Raw genomic sequence first — 24,375 nt, forward strand, 5'->3', positions numbered from 1 at the left:
TTTGTTTCTGTAAAAAATGGGAGATTATAGATCATGTTTTGCCACAAGAAAGCAGCTACCAATTTATTGTCATTGCATGAGTTTGCGGCCAAGTTAGTTAAAACAGATCATCCAATTTATGCAGCATTTTTTCTGCAATTATTATTTCCAAAGTGTGGTTCACCAACATCATTGTCGCCAACAAATGTGTGAATCATGACTGCATATTTTCAGATGTTTCAAAGCAACACTTAAATGATAAAAGGGGAAAAGAAGAAAATGTAAACCTGGAGTAGTCTTTAACTTCTCTATTCATAATTAAAATGGAAATAAATAGAAAAAAAGACAGTTGCACTTTTAAAAAATACTTAAAATTTCTTTAAATAAAAGCAGCAGATTCCTGAACTGTTTCTCATTAAAATTACTTTCCCCTTTATCTACATCATAATTTAACAAGTAGTATTTAAAAGTAATTATGATTAATTGTAAAGTTAATCTTCATTGCCTATTCATGCAATGTGACAAAATTACAGTGTTAGCTAGTAACAGTAGTAATATGCTCCAAGCGCTTCTTAAGCTCAGTGAAAGCTACAGAGTACATGCTGATTTGTTTACACTTAAATGAAATTTTCAAAGACACCCTACACATGTTAGAAAAGTGCAATTGCTTCAGTTTGATGTGTAATTTTGGTCATTGAGCAACTGCAGAGGAAATGACTCTAAACCCGTTCTTTTGTTTTAAAAACAGTCAAGGAGTGTAGGAACTCAGGTAGCACAACTCAATGGGAGACTGCGGACATGAGGATTATTTTATTATTTTTAAATAAAATTGAACTTCATCATCCTTTCATATTCCTCCCTTTCTATACTGACTCACATTGAGTTTTGCTACATTTGTTTCTGCAGGACGTTCAGTAAAAATGTACGTGATACAACTTTAATCCATGTTAATGAAATAAACAAAGAAAAAACTTAAGCCAAAGAATCACTTGACCAAACCTCTAAGTGCTTAATTTTTATTGTCAGCACTTTTTGCCACTGATTTCTCTGTATGCAATGCAGTGATTCATTTTCTCTAGGTCTCTTGTGCAACGTAGCTGGCATTACACCTTCATACAGGACCTACAGGCTGGGCTGTCTCACCCTGTGGATCTCAGGTGCTGGGTCCTAGCGTGAAAGGGGACTCCTGACACCCACCTGCCAAGCACTGGTGGATGTAGTACCTCCAGCCTCGCACCACATGCAAACCCTGTCTTTGGTCGGGGCATGCTCTACAGTGTGATGGACGTACTGCCCAAGTGCAGGAAATCTCTATTGCAAATGCAGTGAGCCTGGACGTGGTGTGCACAGATGGCAAGGAAGGGGCTATTCGATGTGGTGGGGACACTCCATGGTGTGTGCTGCCCCATCACATAGCTTAATCCAATCCAGCTAAGCAGCAAGACTGCAGATTGAACTGGAATATTAGTTAATAGCCCTTCCCTTCATGAATATTTTGAAAATTTGTTTTTAAAGAGAAAATTTCTTGGACATTCAGATTAACCTTTTTTGAAATGAAAAAAAAAAAAAAAAAAAAAGCCACTGAATTCTGCAATGCTGTAACAGAAATCTGAGCCAGACCTCACTTCAATATCCCATGTAAAGAATCAGCATTCCACGCTTGATGCTGCTGTGCCACTGCTGGGGAATTACCTCTGGTCTAAAACTTTGAGATCATAACTCATACCATCAAATCCTGTAGTCAAAAATTCGACTGTACTGACATTAAGCAAGTGATGAGTTTAATGGTAATGTTAACGTAGGCTTTTAGCTTGTAATGACACATTATTGTAACATAAGTTAGTACTATCACATCAGTAAGTCCTGTGCCAAACCACTAGAAAACAAAATTAAGATTGTGAAATTGCACCAATAATTGTGGAAAGTCCTTACAAAGTAATAGATTCTTTTTTGGAATCAATATATAAAATTGTATCTAAAAAAAAATTGTGGAGGTAGTTAAGAAGTAGAACAAAGACATTCTTTAAGACAGTCTATAAATAGAGTAGTGTTTCATGGAACCAGGTGAAATATTTGTAGAACATAGTTTCTGTTCCATGGAGTTTTTTATAAGGGTGCAGTACCTTTCAAAAGCACTGAAGCATGCTCACAAAAACGATATAACTACAGTGCCTTGAAAACAGCAAAGCATAATTTAACCTCCTCTTTATTTACAGTAATCAGGCTAGTTACATTATATTTGAGATAATTTTATGCTACATTACTCCAGATTAAGGAGAAGCAAATGGTTTGGCTTTGTTGTTTTTGTTGCTTTTGTTGGATTATGTCCGAAACTAATGGGAAATGGATTTGTACATGTACATGTCAACTCTGAAAAGCCCAAATATTTCAGGAAGTAAGATCTGTAGATTTTTGTTACTTCAGACAGAAGAATTCTTTCTGCTTAAGAGATCTTGATTCTTATTTTTATCTAGCCCTTGGTTTAGAAGCTGATTAATTTTTTGACACACGGGCTTTTATTGCTGATTCTATAATGTGATCGCTATGACTGTCATGAAAAGAAAAGTTTTCTAAGTGTTTGTTGTTGGGGAGACTAATTGAAGTTGATCGTGAGAGTGAAAAGGGGTTCAAAACCAGAAAAAGCAAGAGGTAGACTTCTCTGGGCAAAGTGATAGTGCCATCCCAGTGTGCTGAGTCAACACAACAACCATGGAAAAGGAATGGCATAAAATGTAGCATGTCTTGCCAACCACAATACCAGGTTATATGGCTCTTGGCCCCGTAGTGTAGTGTGTAATGCAGATGTTGCTGCTGCAGCCTTACTGCCTGGGTTAAGCTGGCTTGTTAGAGTCAGCTAAGGAAAGTGTACTTGTCCAAAGAGTCATTTCAGCCTGAAGACATCCCTAAAATTATGTGTACAGCTGAACTTAACATTTGCGCAACTATTTGAAGACTTAGGATACAAAAGAGGGCAGTTGTTCAGGAAAGTTTGGGAAAATATTTCTGTAATTATCATCCTCTCTCGCCCTGCTTTGGATAACTATTAACTATCACACCCAATTCTATTATGTCAACTTTGGTAATGCCTGCAAACATGTAAGGATGCAGCAAATAGTCTAGGCAGTTCCTTAGGCAGCCTAACGATTCATATCACAGCAGCTGTTCCTGGTCCTGAGGACACATCAGAGCAAGACAATCTGAGAAAGGACGCCCAGCTGAAGATCAAATTTTCCAGCAAATGAGAGTTAGCAAAGATGCCCTGAGCCATTATAATTAATCCCACAAGAGGTGGAAACACTTAATATTTAGGTTCCAAGTAGTGTTTAAAGTATTGCTCACTAGCAGCCATTTTATTTCATCTCTTAAGAGCTCCTCATGCCTTCTATAAGAATGCAGAAGGCAGCTATCACATGGTGCTAGGTAACCGTTGCATAGTTGGGCCATGCCAATCTTTAACAAAGTAATGTCTTCAGTAGAATATCTAGCAACTAATTGCCTCATGTTGATGAAAATAATATTCCTCTAACAATTCTTAAGAAGGGGAGGAAAGTGGAGGCAGAAAACAACTGAAAGTCAAATGAAGAATAAGTTACATTGATCATCAAAACATCTTTGAAAAGTATTACATCTTTCTGCGAACATTTGCAAACTTTTCTTGGAGTATGGGGTGCAACCGCTGCTTTCATAGAGAATTTAATGGCCAAATGATTTGCATTTCCTTCTGCTACAATACCTGAGAAGATACACTTGGCTAATCTCATTCATGTCCCTATAGCCAGAGAGGATAACATCTATTTATAGCCAGAACACAGAATCAGATGATGAAAAGACTACCTGAAAATTAGAACTGTAAAGGCACAGCAGGACAGTGCAGAAGGAGCTAGGATAAAGGGAAAAAGGAATGGTGGTCTGCCTCCCAACACTTGTCAGCATTGTGCAAAGTATGAAGAGTGAAGGGAAACTCTTACTCTTAAGGAAAAAAAAGAAAGAAAAGTTGTAGCTTGAGATTTAGTTTATGTTGCTATGTAGTCATTTCGACACACAACAAAGTTCTATTGAAGTAACACATTTTTGCATTTCTCATTATCTGTTGTACATCAAACAGCCTGTTTAACTTTCTTCTTTAGATTTTAAAATGGATTCCTTTTAAAATCCTTTTTTATAGTTCCAATATGCATAATGATGTCAGATGAACTCTTGTTTATCACAGAACTACTTTAAATTTTAGATGAAAAAGCACAAACTAGAAAGATGATTAAAGATTGACATCAGTTGGTGGCTCCTTATCTAACGATTTCTTAAACCCTTTGCTGTGGAGTGTCCATTTTTCTGCATCTACCAACTTTATCTCTGCATAAGAAATGTAGCAGAAAATACTGTTCTCTGTTGAGGACTATTCAATGCTTTATAAAATGTTAACAGAAAATCCTTGAACTTGCATAATTTTCCTTTGGTGCTACATACCTATTAATCTTCTTTACTCTTCACAGTATATCCTACCTTTTAAAATCCCATTTTCTTACAAAGCAACAGACGCTTATTCCTGTAGCTAGTTTCAATTAATGCCAAAATAAGCAATAAGAAAACTACAATAGCAGCATCCCATTTTCAGTACATTGCTTCACATGTTAAATGGCTATGCAAATTTTGTCCTTCACAGGTCATAAGAAACCAATCAATCAATCAATTCTTTCAGTGTTCAATTTTTATTTTTAGTGGTGGCAAAACCTATCTGCAAGCCAGTGGAAATGGATGACAGTGATCTGGGTTTCTGATTTAAAGAAATAAGATTTTTTAGAATAAGTGTTAAATAATAGCAGTGATGACTATAGAATGTTTCCTTAGTTCTGTTTAAGAGAAACCGACACTTCCAATATATTATGAATACCGCAGACATTGTTTTTCTAGATATGCTCTCTCCTTTCGTGCAACCTCATTTTGAAGGATATAATTTCTTTGGAATATGATACATATTCTCACAGAAAACCATATATACATCAGTATACTTGGCAACTGCTGAAGTATTTTAGATCAACATAATTGTTTCCTCTCTAAAATTCATCAGGTGGCTCCATGAACTAGGACTGCATGACAGCTATGTCTGGACTGAGATGCAGAGGGAAAAAAACAGGAAGAATTCAGCTTACTTGTATATGATTGCAGCTTTTTTCATTTTTGTATTACAAATAGCTTAATGGTGAAGAGGACTGAGATAATTTTTCCCTAAAATGACCATAAAGGGAATCTTTTAAAAAATGAACTCTGTTGCACTTATATTTTAATAAAAACATTATTTTTGAAGGTTTTCATTGGAAAGCTGTGACAAAAGATAAACCCACCATTTGTTATACTCCCAATGCCACTGTATAAATAATGCTTACAAGTATTAATGTATGAGTCATGAATAAAACGTTTGCTTAAATTCTACCTCCTGCACTCCTCATGGTAATCTCAAGGAAAGTTAACTTTGCAATTACAGCTCTGAACATTCAGCATCTTTGTTTTTCACTGGAGCTAAGAATGATGAACAACTTTCAAACTTCACTAGCATAGGTATTTATTTGTTTGGTTTTTTAATTTTATTGTTAGCAAAGCATCCCACAGAGGTCAAGGAAGGGATGAAAAGTCTTGACATAGAACCCTTGTTTTTAAGAAACACGGAAAAATTAAAGACATCTGCATACTTGGTGTATAAGGTCATGTAATTATGAAACAGCTGGTGGTCTGCACAAGAGACACACCAGAAATGGTTAACATTTATTTAGTATTCTCCTGAGAAGAAAGCTTTTAGGACATAGCCTATGTCACTAATCTCCAATAGAAACAAGCACTGACTGGAAACAGCTTTTATACATTGAAGCCAGAGGCGTCAATACCTGTACAGTACTGCGCTCTGCCACATCTAAGTACGCCGGATAACCGAGTCCAGGAAGCCATGCAGCCACAGTAGCATTGCCTCTTTGGCACGGTTAAGGTAGTGCAATGCTCTGAGCTTACATGGTCTGCCTCCTGCCAAGACCAGTGGTAACCTCAATCTCTACATGACGTTGAATTGTGCTGCGAAGGTGTACCCCTCCTTGTCATACGTCCACTGACCTTAGTAATTTCCATGAGTGAGGAGCTGAACTACTCTATTATCTCCAACCTAAAGAAATCCAGGGAATGATAAGGTTTGGCTTGCAACTGAATTCCTGTTGGTATTTGTGTGGATGACTTGAGTGAAACAAGCTTCGACTAGGCTTTCAATCTATCACGATTGTCAAAAAAAGGTACCAGGCTGCCAAAATTCCTTTTTAATTCTTTTCAGGTTACTGGCAAGTTGGTTTTTTTAAATGGAAATCCTAAGTAGGAGAAGGATGTCTTCAGCTGGAAGCAGCAAGGCTAACAAGGAGGTGAAAAGTAGTTCACAACTTGGTTACTTGCCTCCCCGCAAGTCCCACTGGCATCCTATGAGGTTAATATTCCACACCTTATCTGCCAGAGGTTTTAAACTGGGCATACATGAAACACAGAGGAGAAAGTCTATGCACCTTTTGAGAGTGTTTTATCATCTTATTCTATGATAAAATACCTCCCAGCATGGACGACCCTAACTTAACTCAAGGAGCATTAGGCTGCTATAATTGGAATTGTAGATTAATCTCAGGCCTAACACTTTACCACAGCTTTCTGAGCAGATTCCTATTTGTGAAAAAACAGAAGCCTAAATGAGAAAAATATATTTTATGCTGAGAGTAGAAGGCCTTATTAAATGACTCAAGTTTTCCAGAATGAGTTTCTTTAGATTTAGATCAACTGCAAACTAGTCCCCAAACTATGTGCTTTTATATATAAGCTTCAGCAACAGAAGTCATAACAATTTTAAACTGTAAAAGCTCCACTATTAAACCATGGTATTTTCTGGCCACATAAGGTTAGGTAAAGAAAAAGTCAGGTCATATATCTACAAAAGTCAGCTGGGGGAAAGATGGGAGAAGGTTCAACTTTGCTAGCTGTCTAGCAAAACAGCACTTGTATATAAAGGGTATTATTAAGAGAAAGAAAATCGTTTCTCTCAACAAGTTTTGTATACTTCACCACTCACTGGGATAATTCTATTAGAAAGCAACAACCAGAGAAGAATATAACAGCAAAGGAAATAAGATTTTGATCTACAAACGTGAGAAGTTGCTTTAGTACTGAAAGAAACTGTAAGCAAAACCTCAAATGACCAAATTATTTCTGAATTTGTGCGTTATGCAACTTCTTGCATCCATTAACTTCTGTGGCTTGGAGATGGAAGATTATCAGCTGTTCATTATTGCACAGTGCCTAAATGTTCTACATAGTGTCATGGAAGGATAATGACCCCTTATTTGTATAATCATAGCTGCCATGTCAGAGCCCACAGTGTGCTACTCCTGGTCAGCCATCCATTGACCACTCTTCACACAGCTGTACTTAATTAAAAGCACTTTTCAAGATCAAAACCTACATTTCTGCCAAAGACCCTGGGGAAGGGAAAAAGCCGTAGAAAGGGTGTAGGACAAAAAGTGAGTATATGGAATAAGGAAATGCTCTTATTTTACCTCATCAATAACATACAATATTACTTTATCCTGCCCCGAGAGGCTGGTCTGTTGCCACTTTATTCCCAGTTTAACCACATAAAAAGCATCATAGCCATGTGCTTGAAAGTGTTTGATTGGTTCTTGTTATTTCTAAAAGCATACCTTAAAAATAGTGGACATTAATCTTGGTAACAAAGGAAAAACTATAATTAAAGTTATGAAAACAGAATGCTGTTAATGGTACTAGGTAAAGAAACAACGGCTGTATGGCAACAGAAATGCAGTCATTATACCGAATAGAGATTAAAATACAACAAATCTGTAAAGCTCTGCAAAAAGTTGTTGTGGGCTCAGGATATAAATCTGACATCTGAAATGGGTTCTTGCCATTTTTTTTCTGAACAAAAATCTCTGCTGGTCTCAAATATGCCAGATTTATCTTTGTCTGCCTGGCATCCCTACCTAGCAAGGTTGATCCTCTCAATACCTGACATAACTTTACAAATGCTCACAGGCTAGTGATCAGCATAGATTTCTGAGTTTTGCTGCACTCTAACTTGATTCCCAGCTTCTGTATTGTTTAACACCTATTCCTCTACTTTGTTTTTCTGTTTTTTTTTGGTGGGTTTTGCCCCCCCCCCCCCCATTTTTCTTTTAGCTTGAAGCTAACCTACAGTTTGGGACCTCCTTGCTATAACCACAGCTCAACTCCACATTACACATTAGAGAGCTAAAATTTTCAGCAAACCTAGGTATGAAACACCTGAAAAAAGAAGGCTGTCTCTAGGGACTGGAAATGCTTTCTCTTATATTGACTGTACAGCCATACCCTGCTATCCCCCAAGGATGTGTTGCTGAAAGGTGTGATTGTCAGCAATGTGATAGGTGATGACGCAGTTTTTCTGTGAGACTGAATTCCTGATCATTAGCCTGGTTTTCCATCCTTTAGCCTTGGCTGATCTTGGTTCATCTGAGGAAGATGAGAATGCAGACAATGATAAAGTTCAGAAAGATGCAGCAAGAAAGTTCCTGGTAAAAGAGGGAGTTCAGTCACACAGATGAAGCAGCTGAGATCTTCCAGGATGGTGTGCCTGAAAGCCCTGCTGAAAAGACAGATTGTTCTGCAGCTGACAATCCCGGCGCAGCTCATCCAGCCCCTCTGCCCTCCACACTATACATACTGTCTATGTTTAAAACACGTGTGTTAACAAACATCTGCCCTCTACTTCTTACGGGAAGAGTTGCTTTGCTATCTGGCAACTTGACCTCTTCATGTATGAGAGTGATGACAGCCTGCAGAGCGGGGTGACACAACTCTGAAACACCAGATAGAGAAGTAACAATTAGCAGAGGGTTCCCATTTTGTTTTAAGTGTGTTTGGCCACTGCCACAGCAATTAAATGTGAGCAAATGCTCTTTCTGAAACCTGCTTTTATTCCACTCACCTCACTTTTATATTAATCCAGAATCTGAAGGTCTCACAAATCTGAAGGTTTCTCAAGAGAGACCTAGAAAACAGCCCATACTTGTCTGCCAGTGATTAGATCCTCTGATGTCTTTTGCCCTCTCCCTCCACAACCACATGGTCTAAAGTCTTCTACACCCAGTGAAAAGTGCTACACACAAGTACCAGATGACCATGGCTTTGGCCTTGTCTGTACACCTAAGGAAAATATATATTGTCTGTCTGGGAGCCAGCTACATTAGGGAGAGCTGATTGCAATCGCGAGCAGTTATTGCAGTAACAGGGAGGGTAAATTAGAAATATAGCCTAGAGAAGCTGCTTGACCTCTTTATTCGGTAGTCTTGTTTGGTCTCGTAACTTGGGCACTGTGTGTGATCTTCTCATCTGAGTTGTTACTTTTTCCTCTCTGCCACAGGTTCAATACAGTACTTTGGGTGAATCTGTTCATCAGTTCTTCATCATCATAACTTCATCATCAGTTAAGTGCAGACCATATTTTCCCCTCTGTCTAACATTGTCGTAAAAACTTACTAACTTTGTATTTGAGCATGCCAATGTTTTCATATGCTTACATACAACCGCAGGATAAGCAAAGCATAGAAGAATAACCAGTGAACTGCAAATTACATCTCATTTTCAGAATTGTTTCTTGACATTTTTTGAGTGCCCCTGGAAAGTACTAACAAGAGTCCTACTCAAAGCCCTCAAAGCATAGTCCCACTTCTTCACCTCTAGTGTGCCATGATGGCAACCTTGTCCACAGCAGCGGTTTTGTGAGCAAAGCACAAAGAAGAGCCTGCAGGCTACAACTCAAACACAGCAATAGTATGAGATTAAAGAAATACAGAAAAGAAGGTTTACCTGTTCAGCTCAAAAATATCAAACACTCGTTTAACATATATTATCTCCCTTTGGATCCAGCCCTTGCAGACCCAGGAGCTTCTTGAATTTGTACAGACTAAGCTGCCCAGGTGGGCTTTCTGTCATAAATTTGCTGTAATAACGGTGCATCTCTGGGGCAGGGCCAGCACCTGGTAATGATTCTTTCGCCCCTCCATGTTATTATACAGAAAGTGTCTCTTTTCTTTTTTTTTTTCTGTTCACGTTTATCTCTCAGGTTCAGAGTCTTGCTCATGACCAGAACTCAGACAAATACTGCATTTAAATGGCCACAGTAAACGTCTTACAACGTAGGTTTCTATTTTTATTTCGTGACTATCTGTACTCATGTGAGGTTACCTTTAATGCCCAGTTCTAAACCAGATGGGATTGCAGAATGTGGCTAAAGTAGAAGTAAAGAGAGCCACGCTCATATTATAGTTCATGAAAATCCAGACTCTCCCACTGACTACAAACATGCATATAAGAAAAATAAAAATGAGGACATCCCCAAAGTGGTTGACCTGGAATTATGTGCAAACTATTAGCAACACACAAAGGTCTTATCCTGGATTTGCTGTAAGGAATAGTTACAATTTTTGCCATAAATAAGGATGGAAAAAGTTGAGAGTGCAGACATGCCCGTTATTACATTCTATCTGTTGTAGGTGGATTAAGCCTTTCAAAAAACATACCCCTTTGGACTCCTCCTTGAGGCACTTCGTACGATGAATATGCTGTGTGGTATCTTGTGTTTGTGTGCAATTACACCCTATTTCTCCCCTCTCAACACGGATACCAAGATAAAACACACAATTTTGGTCACCAGCCTTGTGACAGAACCTGAGCGAAAGAGGAATCTTTGACAGTAACTTTTTTAACAAGAATCAACTTGGTCTGATAAGTGAATTAAATACAAGTTTCCTTGCTGTTGGTCAGTGCTGTAGTCCTTTTATTTTTTTTATTTTACAGCTTTCAGGAGATGAATTCCTTCTTCCTCTGTAAGATCAGGGAAGGGGTTAGGTATCAATAATATTTCTGTACTGATTAGCTTCTATACAAGGACATGAGTGGCTCAGGAGCATTACTATAGCACAGACAAATTTGGAGCTATAAATACCGGTGTAAAACTACAGGATGTTAGAAATGAAGGAACAAGACATTCCTACTCATCATTTTCATTTATAATCACATGGTGGAGTTAAAGAGCACAGTCCTGTGAGGTGCTGAGTGCCTCATGAAAAATGGCAACCTCCCTCCAGCCCGACTTAAGCCAGAAAGCAATCAATATCTTATTGGATCAAGCCAACTTTTGAGGAGGACTCCTATACTCTTAACGGGCTATGCTACAGGTCTCTCCACAAGGACATCACATTAAGTTTAACATCATGCACTTCAAAATGCGGCATCTGAGTACGAAAGCTTGAGCGCTCCTCAAGTGCCCATGAACTTTTGAAGATTAAACAGGAAGATACAGACAGTACTATCAGTTTAGCCAAAACTGGTTCAGTAGGCAAAGAACATACCGCAAACTGGGTCGTTGGTGTGTTGCCTTTCCCCAGGGGACCATCTGTGAACCCTAGAGCTGCTGTGTGATCCCAGCGAGTGAGGGAGAGCGGGTACGCCGCTCGTGCGGGCATCGCGTCTGCAGGCGAGTGCCGCCGCGGCGGGGACCGTGAGTGAAAAGGAGGCGAGGGCAAGGGAGGTGATAGGAAATAAGCAGACAAACCCCTTGGGTATGCAGAGTCTGACTAAAATCCTGAATTTTCTTCTTCAGCCATGGTGCCCTTCTCTCAAAGCAGTGACCAGTCATTGTGTCAAACACCAGAGAAAGCCAGGGCACCAGGAACACGACTTAAGGAGGTTACAAACTTTACGTGATATGATTAGGTTAAGAACTGTGCATCAGCAACGCACCCAGTGCTAGTCATCCTTCCCCTTTTTATCTCTTCCACTTGGACAACGACAGCTCTCTCGCATCGCCTCACACGGCCTTGTGCAAAACGCTGTTCACAGGATCCCATTTCGGCACAGGAACTTGGGAGCTGCTCACATCTACCGATCCCTCTCCCCTGCCTCCTATTCCTCCCTCTGCAAAACCCACACCCTCTGCTGCTTGCTTCCAAATAGCAAGTCCTGGGGAAGTGTACCCATGGTGACTGAGGCGCTTGAGGGAGAACACTGCACTGACTTAAAGAAGGGGCCTTAGAAGTCAGATTTTGGTCAGATTTTGTACATTCTGGTAAAAAACTTAGAAAAGAATGTTAAATTAAAGTTGGAATGATTTCAAAGTAAAACCGGGTTTCAGGGTCCCTTTAGTTTAATAACAATAACTAAAATACCTGTAAAAGACAGCAAACATGCCTGGGAAAAAAGTGATCTGATTTATAGCTCAGTCTCACAGTATCCCTCACCCCTAGTAGGGGACTGGAAAAGTATATAATAACTGATATTACACCTGACAAAAAAAAGGAAGGTGAGTTTTATGGGGCACAAAGCTAAAATTTATAAGGCGCTGCATAATTTGACAGCACTTAATAAACTCACAGACAAAGCATGTGCTGAGATAGTAGAAATTCTACACAAATCACCTGTTCCAGAAGCCAATGACAATGCAGCATTTCTACCTCAATAAATAAAAATAGAAACATTCATAACAACGTGGAGCTGAACTGAAGAAATTAATATAACAAAGCCATTTCAAAGAACACTGAAACAACAAGTATAGAGACGAGTTTGTATATAGGAAGCCCGGTGAAACAATTCCAAATGAGCTATCTGCAGCAAACTGAACTGATGCTAAAAGATGAAGATAAAATTACAGTATCTATTGAGTTCTACATCAGAGATGTCAAGAAGTTTTCTGGAGTCTGTACAATATTCTGGGAATTAAGAAAAAGATACAAACAGGCAACAGTGGGACTATGTACTTGCACTGAAAACGATAGTCCTGTAATAAAGAAGATTGCTGGTTCAAGGACAGGCTTCCTAAACTGCAAAAACATGGGGCACACAGAAAATGCACACTGCAGGTAAAGCCAAACTGTCTCTACAGGGAAACATGAGAAAAAAAACCCAGGTTCATTAGTCCTGCTCTGAAAATGGTATAAAATCTCATCAGTTTTGGAAAAGATGATGTAATTTAGATTTCTTTACAAGTGAAGTGGAGGTAGTCTTTTGACAGAGTTTGAACATAGAGGTTGATGCCTTTTTTTTTTTTTTTTTTTTTTTTTTTTTGTAAATAACCCCCAAACTTCACAGCAGGGTGATCAGGAACTACCTTGATATGAAAAATGGCAGAAAAGTAAACTAATAAAGATGACATTCTCTTTCTCTTGGGTGTTGTGAAAGCAGCGGTAACTCAGCTGTAGGCAGCAGATACTAAATCCCTGTGTTGTGAAACAAGGAGGTCACATATCTTTCCGCTCTGCTAGATTCAGCTGAATGCTACCTGTTTTAAGTGTAAGACAAAAAACCCAGCTGCTAGTGCTTGAAGTGGCAAATGCCAAGTTTTAAATGCATTTGAATAAAATGCTTATTACAGATTTTTATCTAAATTTGTGTTATCTTTGCCAATTAACTTTCTGTCTTTTCCTCTCGATTTTTGAATCCACTCTGGCTCACTCCAGCCCCACTCCTTTTTTCCTTCCTCAGTAATTTGCTGTTTTCTCTGAAAAATGCCATTTCTCTCTCCCGCGTGAGTCAGCTTGTGCTTCGGGACTTTGCCCCATCTCTCCCTTCTTCCTTCCCCTTTCCTCCCTGCACTCCACGGCTGTCAGATGCCGGATCCTACCGGTGCTGAGCGCATACAGAGATCTGCCACTGCTCTGTTCAGTTGCAGGGGGGAGCTGCGTGGGCAGGACCAGAGAAAGCACCATTGGGGGCGTTCCCACGTCCCTGCCTAACCAGCTGACTTAAAAGCATCCTTTCCTTCCTCCTACCCTGCCATCTCCCTCTATTAACTTCACTGCCAGCTCCCACAGGCACAGGGCTACTCCTCATCTCCAGCCAGCTCCAGAGTCCGTTCCCATTTCTGAAGGTAGATGCAAGCTACCTCCCAGCTCAAGCAGAGCTGGGTGAGCTGTTTTCAGAGGGACAACCTAGGCTGCCCAAGTGAGAGTCATCCGGACAAAGATACAAAACTGTTGAAAGAGGAGGTTATCCTTCCAGGAAGAGCTGGTATCCTGGTCAGAAAATTTACCCCATGAAGGCTTTACCTTTTTTTGTTTTTTGTTTTGTTGGGTTTTTTTAGTCCCAAACTGTAAGGTCCCAAGCATCACCGTCTTCTCCCTATGGCCCACTCTATACTTTTTAAACTCTTTTAATGAGTGTTTAGCTTCTAAATTCTGCCTTCCTCCTCCTGTGCATGTTACAAGGAGGAGGACCAAGCTAACCTTTCCTTCTCCTGTATCTTCATCAGAATGGTAGCTTGCTTTCAAGGATTGTTTTCCTCTTCCTCAAACACCAGAAAGCTTTTGCCCTGATGAGGCAAGGGTCTAGTAGGACACAACCTCTAATCTCTCTGCCCGAGAGGAGAGTACTCACCAAATTCTTGCTAACTCAAGCATGGGGATGAGGAAAAGAGAGGTCATCATTACTTTCTATGGTATTTTAGTCATACCATGTGGGTACGTGCACACATTTGCTTAATTATTAGCCAAGTGTGTGGGAATATACACACAATTGCTTAATTATTCTGTCATTAAAAACACTGATCAAGCACAGGCACAACTTTGTTAGCTCACAGTCACATTCCTTGTGTGCCTGCTACTTCATTTCTACAAACAATGAAATCCTTGGGCTTGTGTATGGATTTAAAACTGAAACAGAAGGCAGTGACCATTTAAAAATACATCTATAGCAGCCTATTATGTCCGATGCCTTTTTGTACTACTGCTTCTTTATTTCTTTCATGGAGATTATGAGTGTAGCACAATGATACACGTCCTGGTGATGACATAAGCAATTGTGCTTATCTTAGTTGCACACAGTCTAGCTTAGGCTTTTTTTTTCGGTCATTAAACTAACCATTTACAGACATGATTTCGTGGGTGTTGTTAGCCACACGTACTACAGCGCTCCAGTATCTATAAATAACCAGCAGACCGTGCGTAATGAAATAACAAGTCTTCTACTTCCCACAGAACCATTTGTAGTGCAGTTGTTTTCAGTTCAATGATTATGGGAAGTGCTCCCAGATACCGACTTTACATTTTCCGTTTGGAGTTAAAGACTTAACACAATGAGGGCCCACTCCTGAAGGTGTTATTTTCATCAAGCTTTCTAGTTGCCAAAGAGATGCATCCTCCTTTGTCAGGAAGATAAGTCAGGAATACTTTCTCTTTGTAGCCATTACAAATTCACTGATTTTCCTGAAATTAGGGTTGGCAAGAACTTGGGCTGCACCTTGCCTTGTGGGCATCAGGGAACTGCAAGTGGAACTAAACAACCTCTGATTAAGGACAGAGAGGCAGTGTAATGACTGTTAAGCTGTTACTTTTAAGTGGTCTTATTAGAAATGAAGGGAAAGAGTCCTCTCGTCCAGGGAAAATCTGAGAGGCCAATGAAATGTCCTGGCTCCAACTGCGAGAAATAGAAAAAAGAAATCCATGAATTTTTGCATGCTGATAATCTGGGGAGGAAGGGGGGGGGGGGGGGGGGGCAAAAAAACCCATTAGTTTAAATTTATAAAAAGTAATTTAAGTTAATAACTTCTTGTTTCAAGTCCCTCAAATCTTTGTGTTAAGGGTAATATCTCTGAATTAACCCCCAACCCGATGACATTTTGATGCCACAGGCTGTTTTCTTGAAGGATTTCAGCTTAGACAAATTGGATTTTTTCCAGTTAATAACGTTACATATAGATCCTTAAACAACTCTAAATCCCAGCTTCCTGTTTTCATCTGCCTACGCAGCACAGCTATTTGGAAGAACTTTGGATATTAAAGCATTCTTTTTCTTTTTTGTTTTCCTCCTTTTTGTTGTTGCGTTTTGGGTTTTTTTTCCCCTGCACCAGCAATAAAATCCACTGAGTTAAGCATTTTGGAGAAGGGAAAACCAAGCCAATAGAAAGAGACATCAGTAAACATTTAATTAGAAGGAGAGGCTGTCTTGCCTAATTAGGTACCGTTGTTTTGATCGGAGATGTTCTCCTTCTTGGTGTCTGAAGGCTTTCCCAAACTGAGCAGACACTGAGTAACTTGCATCTCCTGGCGGCTCCAGTTAGCAAGGCAAGGGTTTGTTGCAGTTGCTAAAGAGCACGGCAGCATTTCTGCCTAGTAATCCCTTTTTCTGCTTTTCTGGGCCAGTGGAAAGACAGGCCCTGTGGAAAGGCACCCTGAGGGGCTGGATCTTGTGGCTGCCATTGCCGGCCTCTTCTACCTCTTACTGCAGCTGAGCAACCAACCACATTTACTCCTGTATGTGGTTTTTGTCCAAGTATCAGCTCTGTTTCTGATGGAGAATGAATCTCTCCCTAAGATTTTAACTACCTTTTCAACACTTTTTCTCCACAGCTTGCATTTCAGTTCCACAAGGGTTTCAATTAACATATGAAGAAGGAATGAGACACTATTTCCTCCTTCTACTCTTTGAACATTTATTTCCATCTCTTTATACTTGTGCCTTAATTTTGTGAATTTTATTTTTTGTTTGTTTGTTTTACATTTCACTTATTTCTGTCCTTTCCTGGAGAGCTGGTATCTACTTACCTTATTGCTGCCTATTCCTGTTTTTTGACTGTACTTTTTCCACTGCATTTCTTGATTCTTTCCATTTATCTTTTAGTAGTAGTAACATGGTCTTCTGATTTCTGATCTATGCAATAACTCAAGTCTACCTTCCTTCCACTGCTCAGCTTTAAAAGTTGCTTTTTTAAGGGGTGGGTAAGGAAATAAAACATCTATATTACTCTTTTACAAACTTTCCAAATAAGAATAAAAATGGTGATAACCAAATAAAGAAAAAAAGGAGAGATTAATTGTAACTGTCCAAAAATGCAGCTCAATAGATCTGAACAGATTTTGCTTTGGAAATGATGGGGAAAATAATGTTTAAAAAGGAGAGTGAAGACAAAAATAATCACACAACCTTCCAGTAGTGAAAGGGGAGGAACATGAGGGTTTTAAGACTCTCGTCCTGCCCCACTTACAAGGAATTAAACTTCAGTAGATTTTTGAAGAGCTCTTATTTTAAACAACCTAGATGACATTGAAAAGAGTCCAACAAATCCAGTTTTCTCAGTGTAAGTAATGCAGCTGAAAATTAATGAGAAGAAAAGAACCCCAGCTCCCACTTACCTACTGTTTCTTATTTGATATCACTAGGCCAAAGTCCTCTACTGTTCATGCTAACGCATACATTTCATGATGAAAATAGTCCAAGAAAATTTCTTACCTGATTCATGTCAAAGATGTGAAACACCTGCTCAACATACATGTTTGCCTGAGGGTTCATATCATGTAAACCCAGTATTTTCTTAAACTCGTGGAGAGTAAGTTGCCCGGAGGGGCATTGCTTCATAAATTTCTTGTACCACTGACTGTTTTCTATTGCAGCAAAATCATCAGCTGATTCCCCAGCACCCATAGCACCGTCCGCCCTTCCTCTCCGTCCACGCTACACTGTTTGCCTTTGCGCAGTGCTCCTCTGTTCCCTGGCTCACCTCCAGCTAGAATTCAACCACAAACTAGGAGCTGCAAAACTACGATAAACCTCTTAAAGATCCCTGCAGATCTGGATTAGGTAAAATTAGAAATTCCACGTGATAATCCTTCGTGACCTGTTTGAATGCAAGCAGGCTTGTCAATAGGTGGGTCCTTCTCTGTGGCTACCTCGATGTGTTCCCAGGGCTCAGCCTGCTTCTGCAGGGGCTCTCTTGAAGACAAAACATGACATTTGTGGTTGTGTTGTGCAAGATCCCGTGTCAGGTGTGCAGCCTTGGTACTCTTGCTAAACTTACAGTGCTTTGCACTAAAAATGCCCTGGCTAAGATGACTTTGAATCCTTCCCAAACTGTGAAGTGGTTTTGCTGTGCTTTGTTTGGAAGGCTTTGCATTCAGCCCCTTGGAAAACAGGGAGAATCATAAATCCTGCAAAATACTAATGATGTGTGTGGTGACTCTGGTGTGTGCCAGTAAGTGTTCATTCAGCTGAAGGAAGATAATACATAGACAGACCATACAGCATCATAATACTAGCATTGGAAACAAATGTTCTGATAACCTCTCACAGGAAACATCAGGTTATTTAAATAAAAAACCCGGTGAAATCCATACACCAGAACCTGAAGAGAGGATATAAATCAGAGCTAGTGAAATTCAGGAAGGGAACTTCTTAACTGAAGGCAGACTCTTCATGACTCTCCAATTAAAAGTACGTACTTTCAATTTGACTTAACATCCCATCTAAGCCAAGCATGTGATAAATACTTTTCATATAATCTTAAGGTAAAAAGAAATAGGAATGTGTCCTTATTGATATCATTCTGAAACAGTAAGAGCGTGTGGAGGCACTAAAAAGTAATCATATTTCTTCATTTGCATAATCTACTTAGCACACACGTTCTGTTCACACAGTCTTAGTGATCGGTTTTCAGATAATGTGGTGATAGAAATTTGAATATTTAAAGCATGGCACTTTCAGTTTCATAGAAACTGGAAGCTGATAGAGGCACCTTCAGCAGTTTCAGGTTCAGGGAGAAGCTTGCAACACACCAAAGTCTGTTGTTTGCTTGGAATCTCACTTCCTAAACGCCAAATATGTGCTGCAAGAGATTAGATCCCAAATTCTTTTCCTCATCCAGTAATGTCGAAGATCTGGCAGCGATTTTTACCATCATGGCAATAGACAAAATCTGATCCTCCAACAGAAGAAAAAGAACATATAGATTTCAGGAAAAAAAAAAATTGAAAAGAAAGAAAACTTACCCTGCAATATTCAACTTTGAAACATAATTGCACTGCAGTGGGCAAGACAGTCTGAATAATAATGACTTTTTGCATCTCTAAATGCTACGCCACTTCAGAACCTTGACTTACGCATAGTTTCTTTCACAAACTGACTAAAGATGTCTGCTTATTTGGTTAAAAAAGAGTTAAATTCTTTTCCCAGACCAAATCAGGTAGGTTGTTATTCTACTGAAGTATAAGGGAAGGCAGAGTGATTTGGTTCATCTAACTTGCGAAGAGCTGAGTCATCTTGAAATAACATCCTTTGGCTCTGCTAAGCATGGAAAGGAGTATTGAGCTGGATTTATGTATTAAGACCAGAATGCAGAAGACAAATGCTTTTTGATTGTACTACAGATAAGTCATGCTGTTTTTAGAGAAGTGTTGATAAAGTCAGAGCGATCAAGAATGGTGTGAGGATACTGTTACTGAGAAAGCCTGTACCAAGCCGTAAAAATCCCATATGTATTACTCTTGGCAAGCTGGTATGCCAGCTCATTCTTCTTCTTACATAAATTGGTTCCCTATGCCAGCCTGAAGCCCCACAGAATGACTTCACAGGAAACATATATTACAACAGATAAACATACACATCATATCAAACTAAACAGACACGGTGTGAATCCCAAAGAGGAAGCTTATGAAATCCTGGCATGTGGCTTGAGAGGTCCTGGTCCTCGTTTGCCACAGGCTTTTCAGTGAGGCTCTCACAAGGCTTTATTCAAGGCAAGAGAAAAATAAGACTGAGCTACAGCTCATCTAGATGCTATGTGTTGTATCTGAATCTTGTAGTTTTACTGTTGCCATTTCGTTAAAATTATAGTGTTGCCATTTCATAAACAATAGACTTTTTTTTTTCTATTATTAAAAAGGAAAAAGCAAAACATTCAGGTAAAACATTCTGGTTAATTTGATTTATTTTTTTAAGTGTTTAAGCCTTTCCAGCCACTAAAATATACAAATATCTTGGACAAGGAGAAAAACTTGCCAGCATTTTACCTGGGAGTAGATGCCACGTTCTTCATATTATTTCCAGCTGCAAAAGGATGCAGACCATATAATCCCAGCTCTATGACTATTCTAAATGTGCTATTGCAGTCCAGCCTTCTAAATAACTTTTCCTGGGTCTATTGTTGCAACAGCTCAATTAAGAAAATATACAATAAAATCTGTGCCTCAGATTACAGTAGCTAATGGAGGATTGTTACAACATCTTGCAGAACTGGAAATAAATATCAGATCTTTAGTGGGAGCTCATTATTAAATAATGAAGTTATAAGCCTAGCGTAAGCAGTTTTATAGTGGATTTTACAAAGCCCTAAAGGCAAAGTCATTGTTTAATTTCATTAAAATGGGGGGAAGACTTCCAAACGGATAAAACATTGAAACATCTTTTTAGTCTAACATGGAACATTAATTAAACAAGCCCTTCTGGGAACAGCAAAACAAAAGCCTAGATTTGTACAGACTCTGTCTTTTGTCCCCTAAATCTCTGCATCCTGGTACCCCAGCTCCACCCTGTATCCTCACCAGGCAAAAGGAAACAAGTGCCTGATTATTTTGCCAGCCAGCTGTTGCCTTAAACAATGAATAAAAGCTGAATTCTGCATGATTGGGGCATTCACTCTGGGTGTGTCCCTGCTACCCAGCTGCAAATTTTTATGAAAAGTTTAGGAACTAATTAGCTGAAATGCCTGCTCTGTGAAATTTTATTGAAATATGCCAATTGATTAAAAAGTTACGGGGAAACAGGGGAAGGGGTTCAGAGATTGATGGAGAGGACTATGTAACAGTCAAACTGATGCATGTAAACCTGACAAATTTAAGGCGTATGTCTTAATATTCATCAGATAACTTGAGCAAGCTACTCCCTGGGTGCTAAGCTATTAGTACAGGGAGGGAGGCCTTGCAATTAGTAACTTGTAAAAAACCAAGCAACCAAAAGTCATTCCCCCACTCCCCCCCTCCCCCCCCCCAAAAGCTCCCCACCATTTTGGTTTAGAGCTCTTTCCCTGTTTAGACAGGTTCCAGGTTCATGTAAGACTTGTCTTCATACAGAGTGACTAGCTACATTTGGAAAATATTTTTTCCTTACAGAATGGTACTCAACCTAGATATAGAGAAGTATTCTTCACAACTGTAACATGTTGGATTGTAATGCTTGAAGTACATAAAAACAAATGCTAGCATCTATATGCACATTCTCAATACTAATAAGCAATACAAACATGTGAAGAAAACTGTTACAGTTTTGATGACAAAAACTATAAATAGTAGAGAAACCTGAATGGGGTAAGGTGGTAAAGAGTAACTGTGCCCTGAAAGTTTGTATTTAATTTATTCTGCACTGTCTGCCTGTACTGGATGCACCATTTACTGAGTACAATAGATATTTTCAAACATATAGGCCAATATCAGCAGTAGTGGCAAGTTGTAGGCATTTCTGGTGGTGCAAAACTATTTGAAGGGTACTTCCTTCTTCCCTCTCCCCACCCTCAGTTATCTCATGGCAAACACCGAATTTCCCTATGCCTGTGGTTGGTCCCGCACCGGTATGCTATCATCTTGACAGAAGCCTGATTTTCAGGAAGTGTTTATTTCGCCTTCCCGTTTTCTGAAAAGTAACTAAAACTAGCTGCAGGCTCAACTTTCTGAAACATCCTCAAGTCACTAGTTGCGTTGAAAGTATTTTTCTAAAATAAATTTTGGAAAGACTTCCAAATATTTTTCAAGAGCACTGAAACGTCAAGGACTTTTTGCAGTACACATTAAAGCTCAAGTGAAAAAGCTCTTAGATGAGCTCATACACTGTCCGTTTGTGTAACCCAAGAAAGTTAGCATTGATGATGCTTTACTGGGAACATAATGCCTCGATTTATTAATGGAAAAGAACACAGTAAGTTGACAGTCTCTGCCAGTCAGATTCCATGTTTATGGACTAGAAGTTCGCTCATAATCTGTAATTAGCACATTTATTGAGTTAAGTGATCCTACTTAATCAAATTCTAGTATATTTAACCATCTGGTAATTGGCAGGGGGAAGAAAAGAGCATGCGAAGAGCATGATTTTATAGGAACAGTACTTGAAGATTACGCAAGAAAGAGTTACATAATACCAAAAAAGCGAGCTGGATTGGAGGTGGGGGTGTGTGTGGAAATACACATAGCAAGAAAATGGTGTAACAAAGGTACTGACTCTGGGAATTCTTAGTCTGCTGGACACCATACAAGAAAGGTTGGATGTAAAAACATACAGGTACCTTATACTCTCAGCATTTTCTGAAACAAATGTAATTCAGTTCATAATAAAGAAGAGAAAGGCCATTTCTGGAAATTGAAACTGTCTGGAGTAGTTCTGGCTACAATTTGGACCAGTTTTAACCTGCCACTAAAGTAATTCGTGTAATGTAGTAACACATTTTTCATTACATCTCTGAATTCATTGAGATCAGTGGCATTGAGACACTAATGCCTTTTTTTTTTTAAAAAAAAAAAAAAAAAAAAAAAAAAGAAAAAAAAGGTTTTTATACCATGATGGGCCCATCTGTTCTATTAGCTGGAAGCAGACTTTGATTGTGTAATATTGACAATTCAGCCTAAACCTTATTTCAGTCAAGGACAAGCTCTTTTGTAGGAGTTACAGATGACTCTCCTCTTCTTTTGTAGCATTGGATAGAAAATGTTATTTTGGTTTAAGGGGAAAATAACAAGGCACAGTCTTCTGGATGGGTCTTATGGCTGGAAGGAACCTGTATGAACACCAAGTTGGAAGAACATGAAACGGCAATGCAGCTAACAGCCGCTGGATGCCTTTGGGATGACCTAGGATGTTAAGCAGTATAATTGGGAAGGTGGATCAAAACCAGACAGATGTATCTTTGGAAAAGGGGGATTAACTGATACCAAAGTAAGCCACAGAAGGTGCTTGGAATGAATCTGGCAGTATTTTACTTGGTGACAGAAGGAATCATGTTGTGTCTATGTTGCATATTCTTAAAGCATTAATACTCGTGGATCCAGCCAAACACTTACTGCTTTAAAAAAGATTTTTCAAGCAGAGTTATATAAATAAGACTTCCAATTGTTAACACACACTGAAAATAATGAAAAAAATCTGGGTTTCAAAGGTGAGAAACTATTCAACATGTATCAGAATGACTGTATGCAATTTTCAAAATGGCAAAATGTACTAGAATGACTGTATGCAGTTTTCAAAATGGCAAAACGTACTGGGAACAGAGCATTCAAAATTGTTTGCCTGCCACTCATGTTTATTTGCCTGTAGTTTTCTATTGAATCACCTCTGAATCACTTCCATTACCTCTGACTAGTCAGCTTTGCCAGCCGTCTGAGACATGTTGCTGAGTGCGTCAAATGATACAGCCATAAGAAAGCCAGGAAGAATGAGTTCTTACCTTATTCATGTCAAATGTGTGAAATACTTGTTCAACATAGTTGTTAGCTTCTGGAGTAAGTCCGTGTAGATCCAGGACGTGTTTAAATTCATGCAGACAAAGTTGTCCAGATGGGCACTCCTTCATAAATTTTGTGTACCAGTGGTGAATTTCCATAGCATTAATGTCATCTGCTGATCCAGCAGCACCCATAGCATCAAGCATACCAGGTAACCTTTTTCAGTACTTATTCATCCAACTGTTCACTCTTGCTTCCCAACAATAATCATTCAAACATCAGCTCTGCCTTTGAGAGCTACTTTAAACCTCTTACAGATCACTACCAATATAGACTAAGTAAATATAGCACCCTAGCAAGATTACTGGCTACCAGTTTTAGTGCACCATGGTTTTATCAGCTGATTACAGTCTTTGTGCAGTCAGTTTGCAGAGCCTCAGCAGGGCATGAGGACCGATTATGCTGATTCTCATCCTGCGTTGGCATCTGTGGTGCTAAAGCTATGTAAACTGGATGAATATTGAATAAGCAACACACGGGGACTTTGAGAGCAGTTTCTAAAGCTTTGTTTTAATAATTCACAAGGATTTTAACTAAACCTTCAGCCCCTTTTTAATATTTGGATACCTTTTGTGCAGCTGCCTTGTAGCAACTGGCTTCATTTTTATTACTTTTGTATATGTTGTGGCCCAAATCTTATCTTATAGGCCAAAACTGCAACATGATTTGACTTGGATAACCTGAAAAAAACTGAAAGCAGCTATATACTAAGCTCAAAAAAACTTGCTGTTCTCTTTAGACAGCAGTTCTACAAGCATCTGGGTCTTGCATAAGCCAATATTGTCCTAAAAACTGGTCCCCCACTGCCACTGCTCATTCAACCCCATGCTTTCTCTTCCTTTAGGTCGCCATGATTGTTTGTGGTTGCACTTGGGAACAACTGTAAGAAAAGATCCAGGCAAAAGCTTGCAATAAAATTAAACACTAATAAATATAGTTAGCTTTAGACAACGTTATTTGAATTTTGCATTGCCTGGTCTCACAAAACATTGGGTTGTACAAGAGAACAGATTAAGCGGGGATGGAAAAGGGTGGCCAGCAGTAGAGGGGGTGCAGGACTGCTTCTTCCGCTGATTCAAAT

At 39.2% G+C, this 24,375-nt stretch overlaps 1 protein-coding gene across 2 annotated transcripts in view; it reads right to left on the reverse strand.

Annotated features, from left to right (window-relative positions):
- GUCA1C (guanylate cyclase activator 1C) overlaps positions 1-23,510 on the reverse strand; it is a 37,433-nt gene extending 13,923 nt beyond the window's left edge. Inside the window, exon 1 of one of the 2 annotated variants that reach the window (XM_049824302.1) lies at positions 23,237-23,510. In XM_049824302.1, the coding sequence (XP_049680259.1) occupies positions 23,237-23,440 (204 nt within the window). In that variant the 5' untranslated portion in view covers positions 23,441-23,510. Of the gene's footprint in view, positions 1-17,268; positions 17,546-23,236 lie in introns of those variants that run through there. The other variant, XM_049824303.1, reaches the window with a different exon arrangement.
- Between the last annotated feature and the right edge of the window lie 865 nt (positions 23,511-24,375).

This window comes from Accipiter gentilis, chromosome 21 (genome assembly GCF_929443795.1).
Source record: "Accipiter gentilis chromosome 21, bAccGen1.1, whole genome shotgun sequence".
In the NCBI taxonomy this organism is placed as follows: domain Eukaryota; kingdom Metazoa; phylum Chordata; class Aves; order Accipitriformes; family Accipitridae; genus Astur; species Astur gentilis.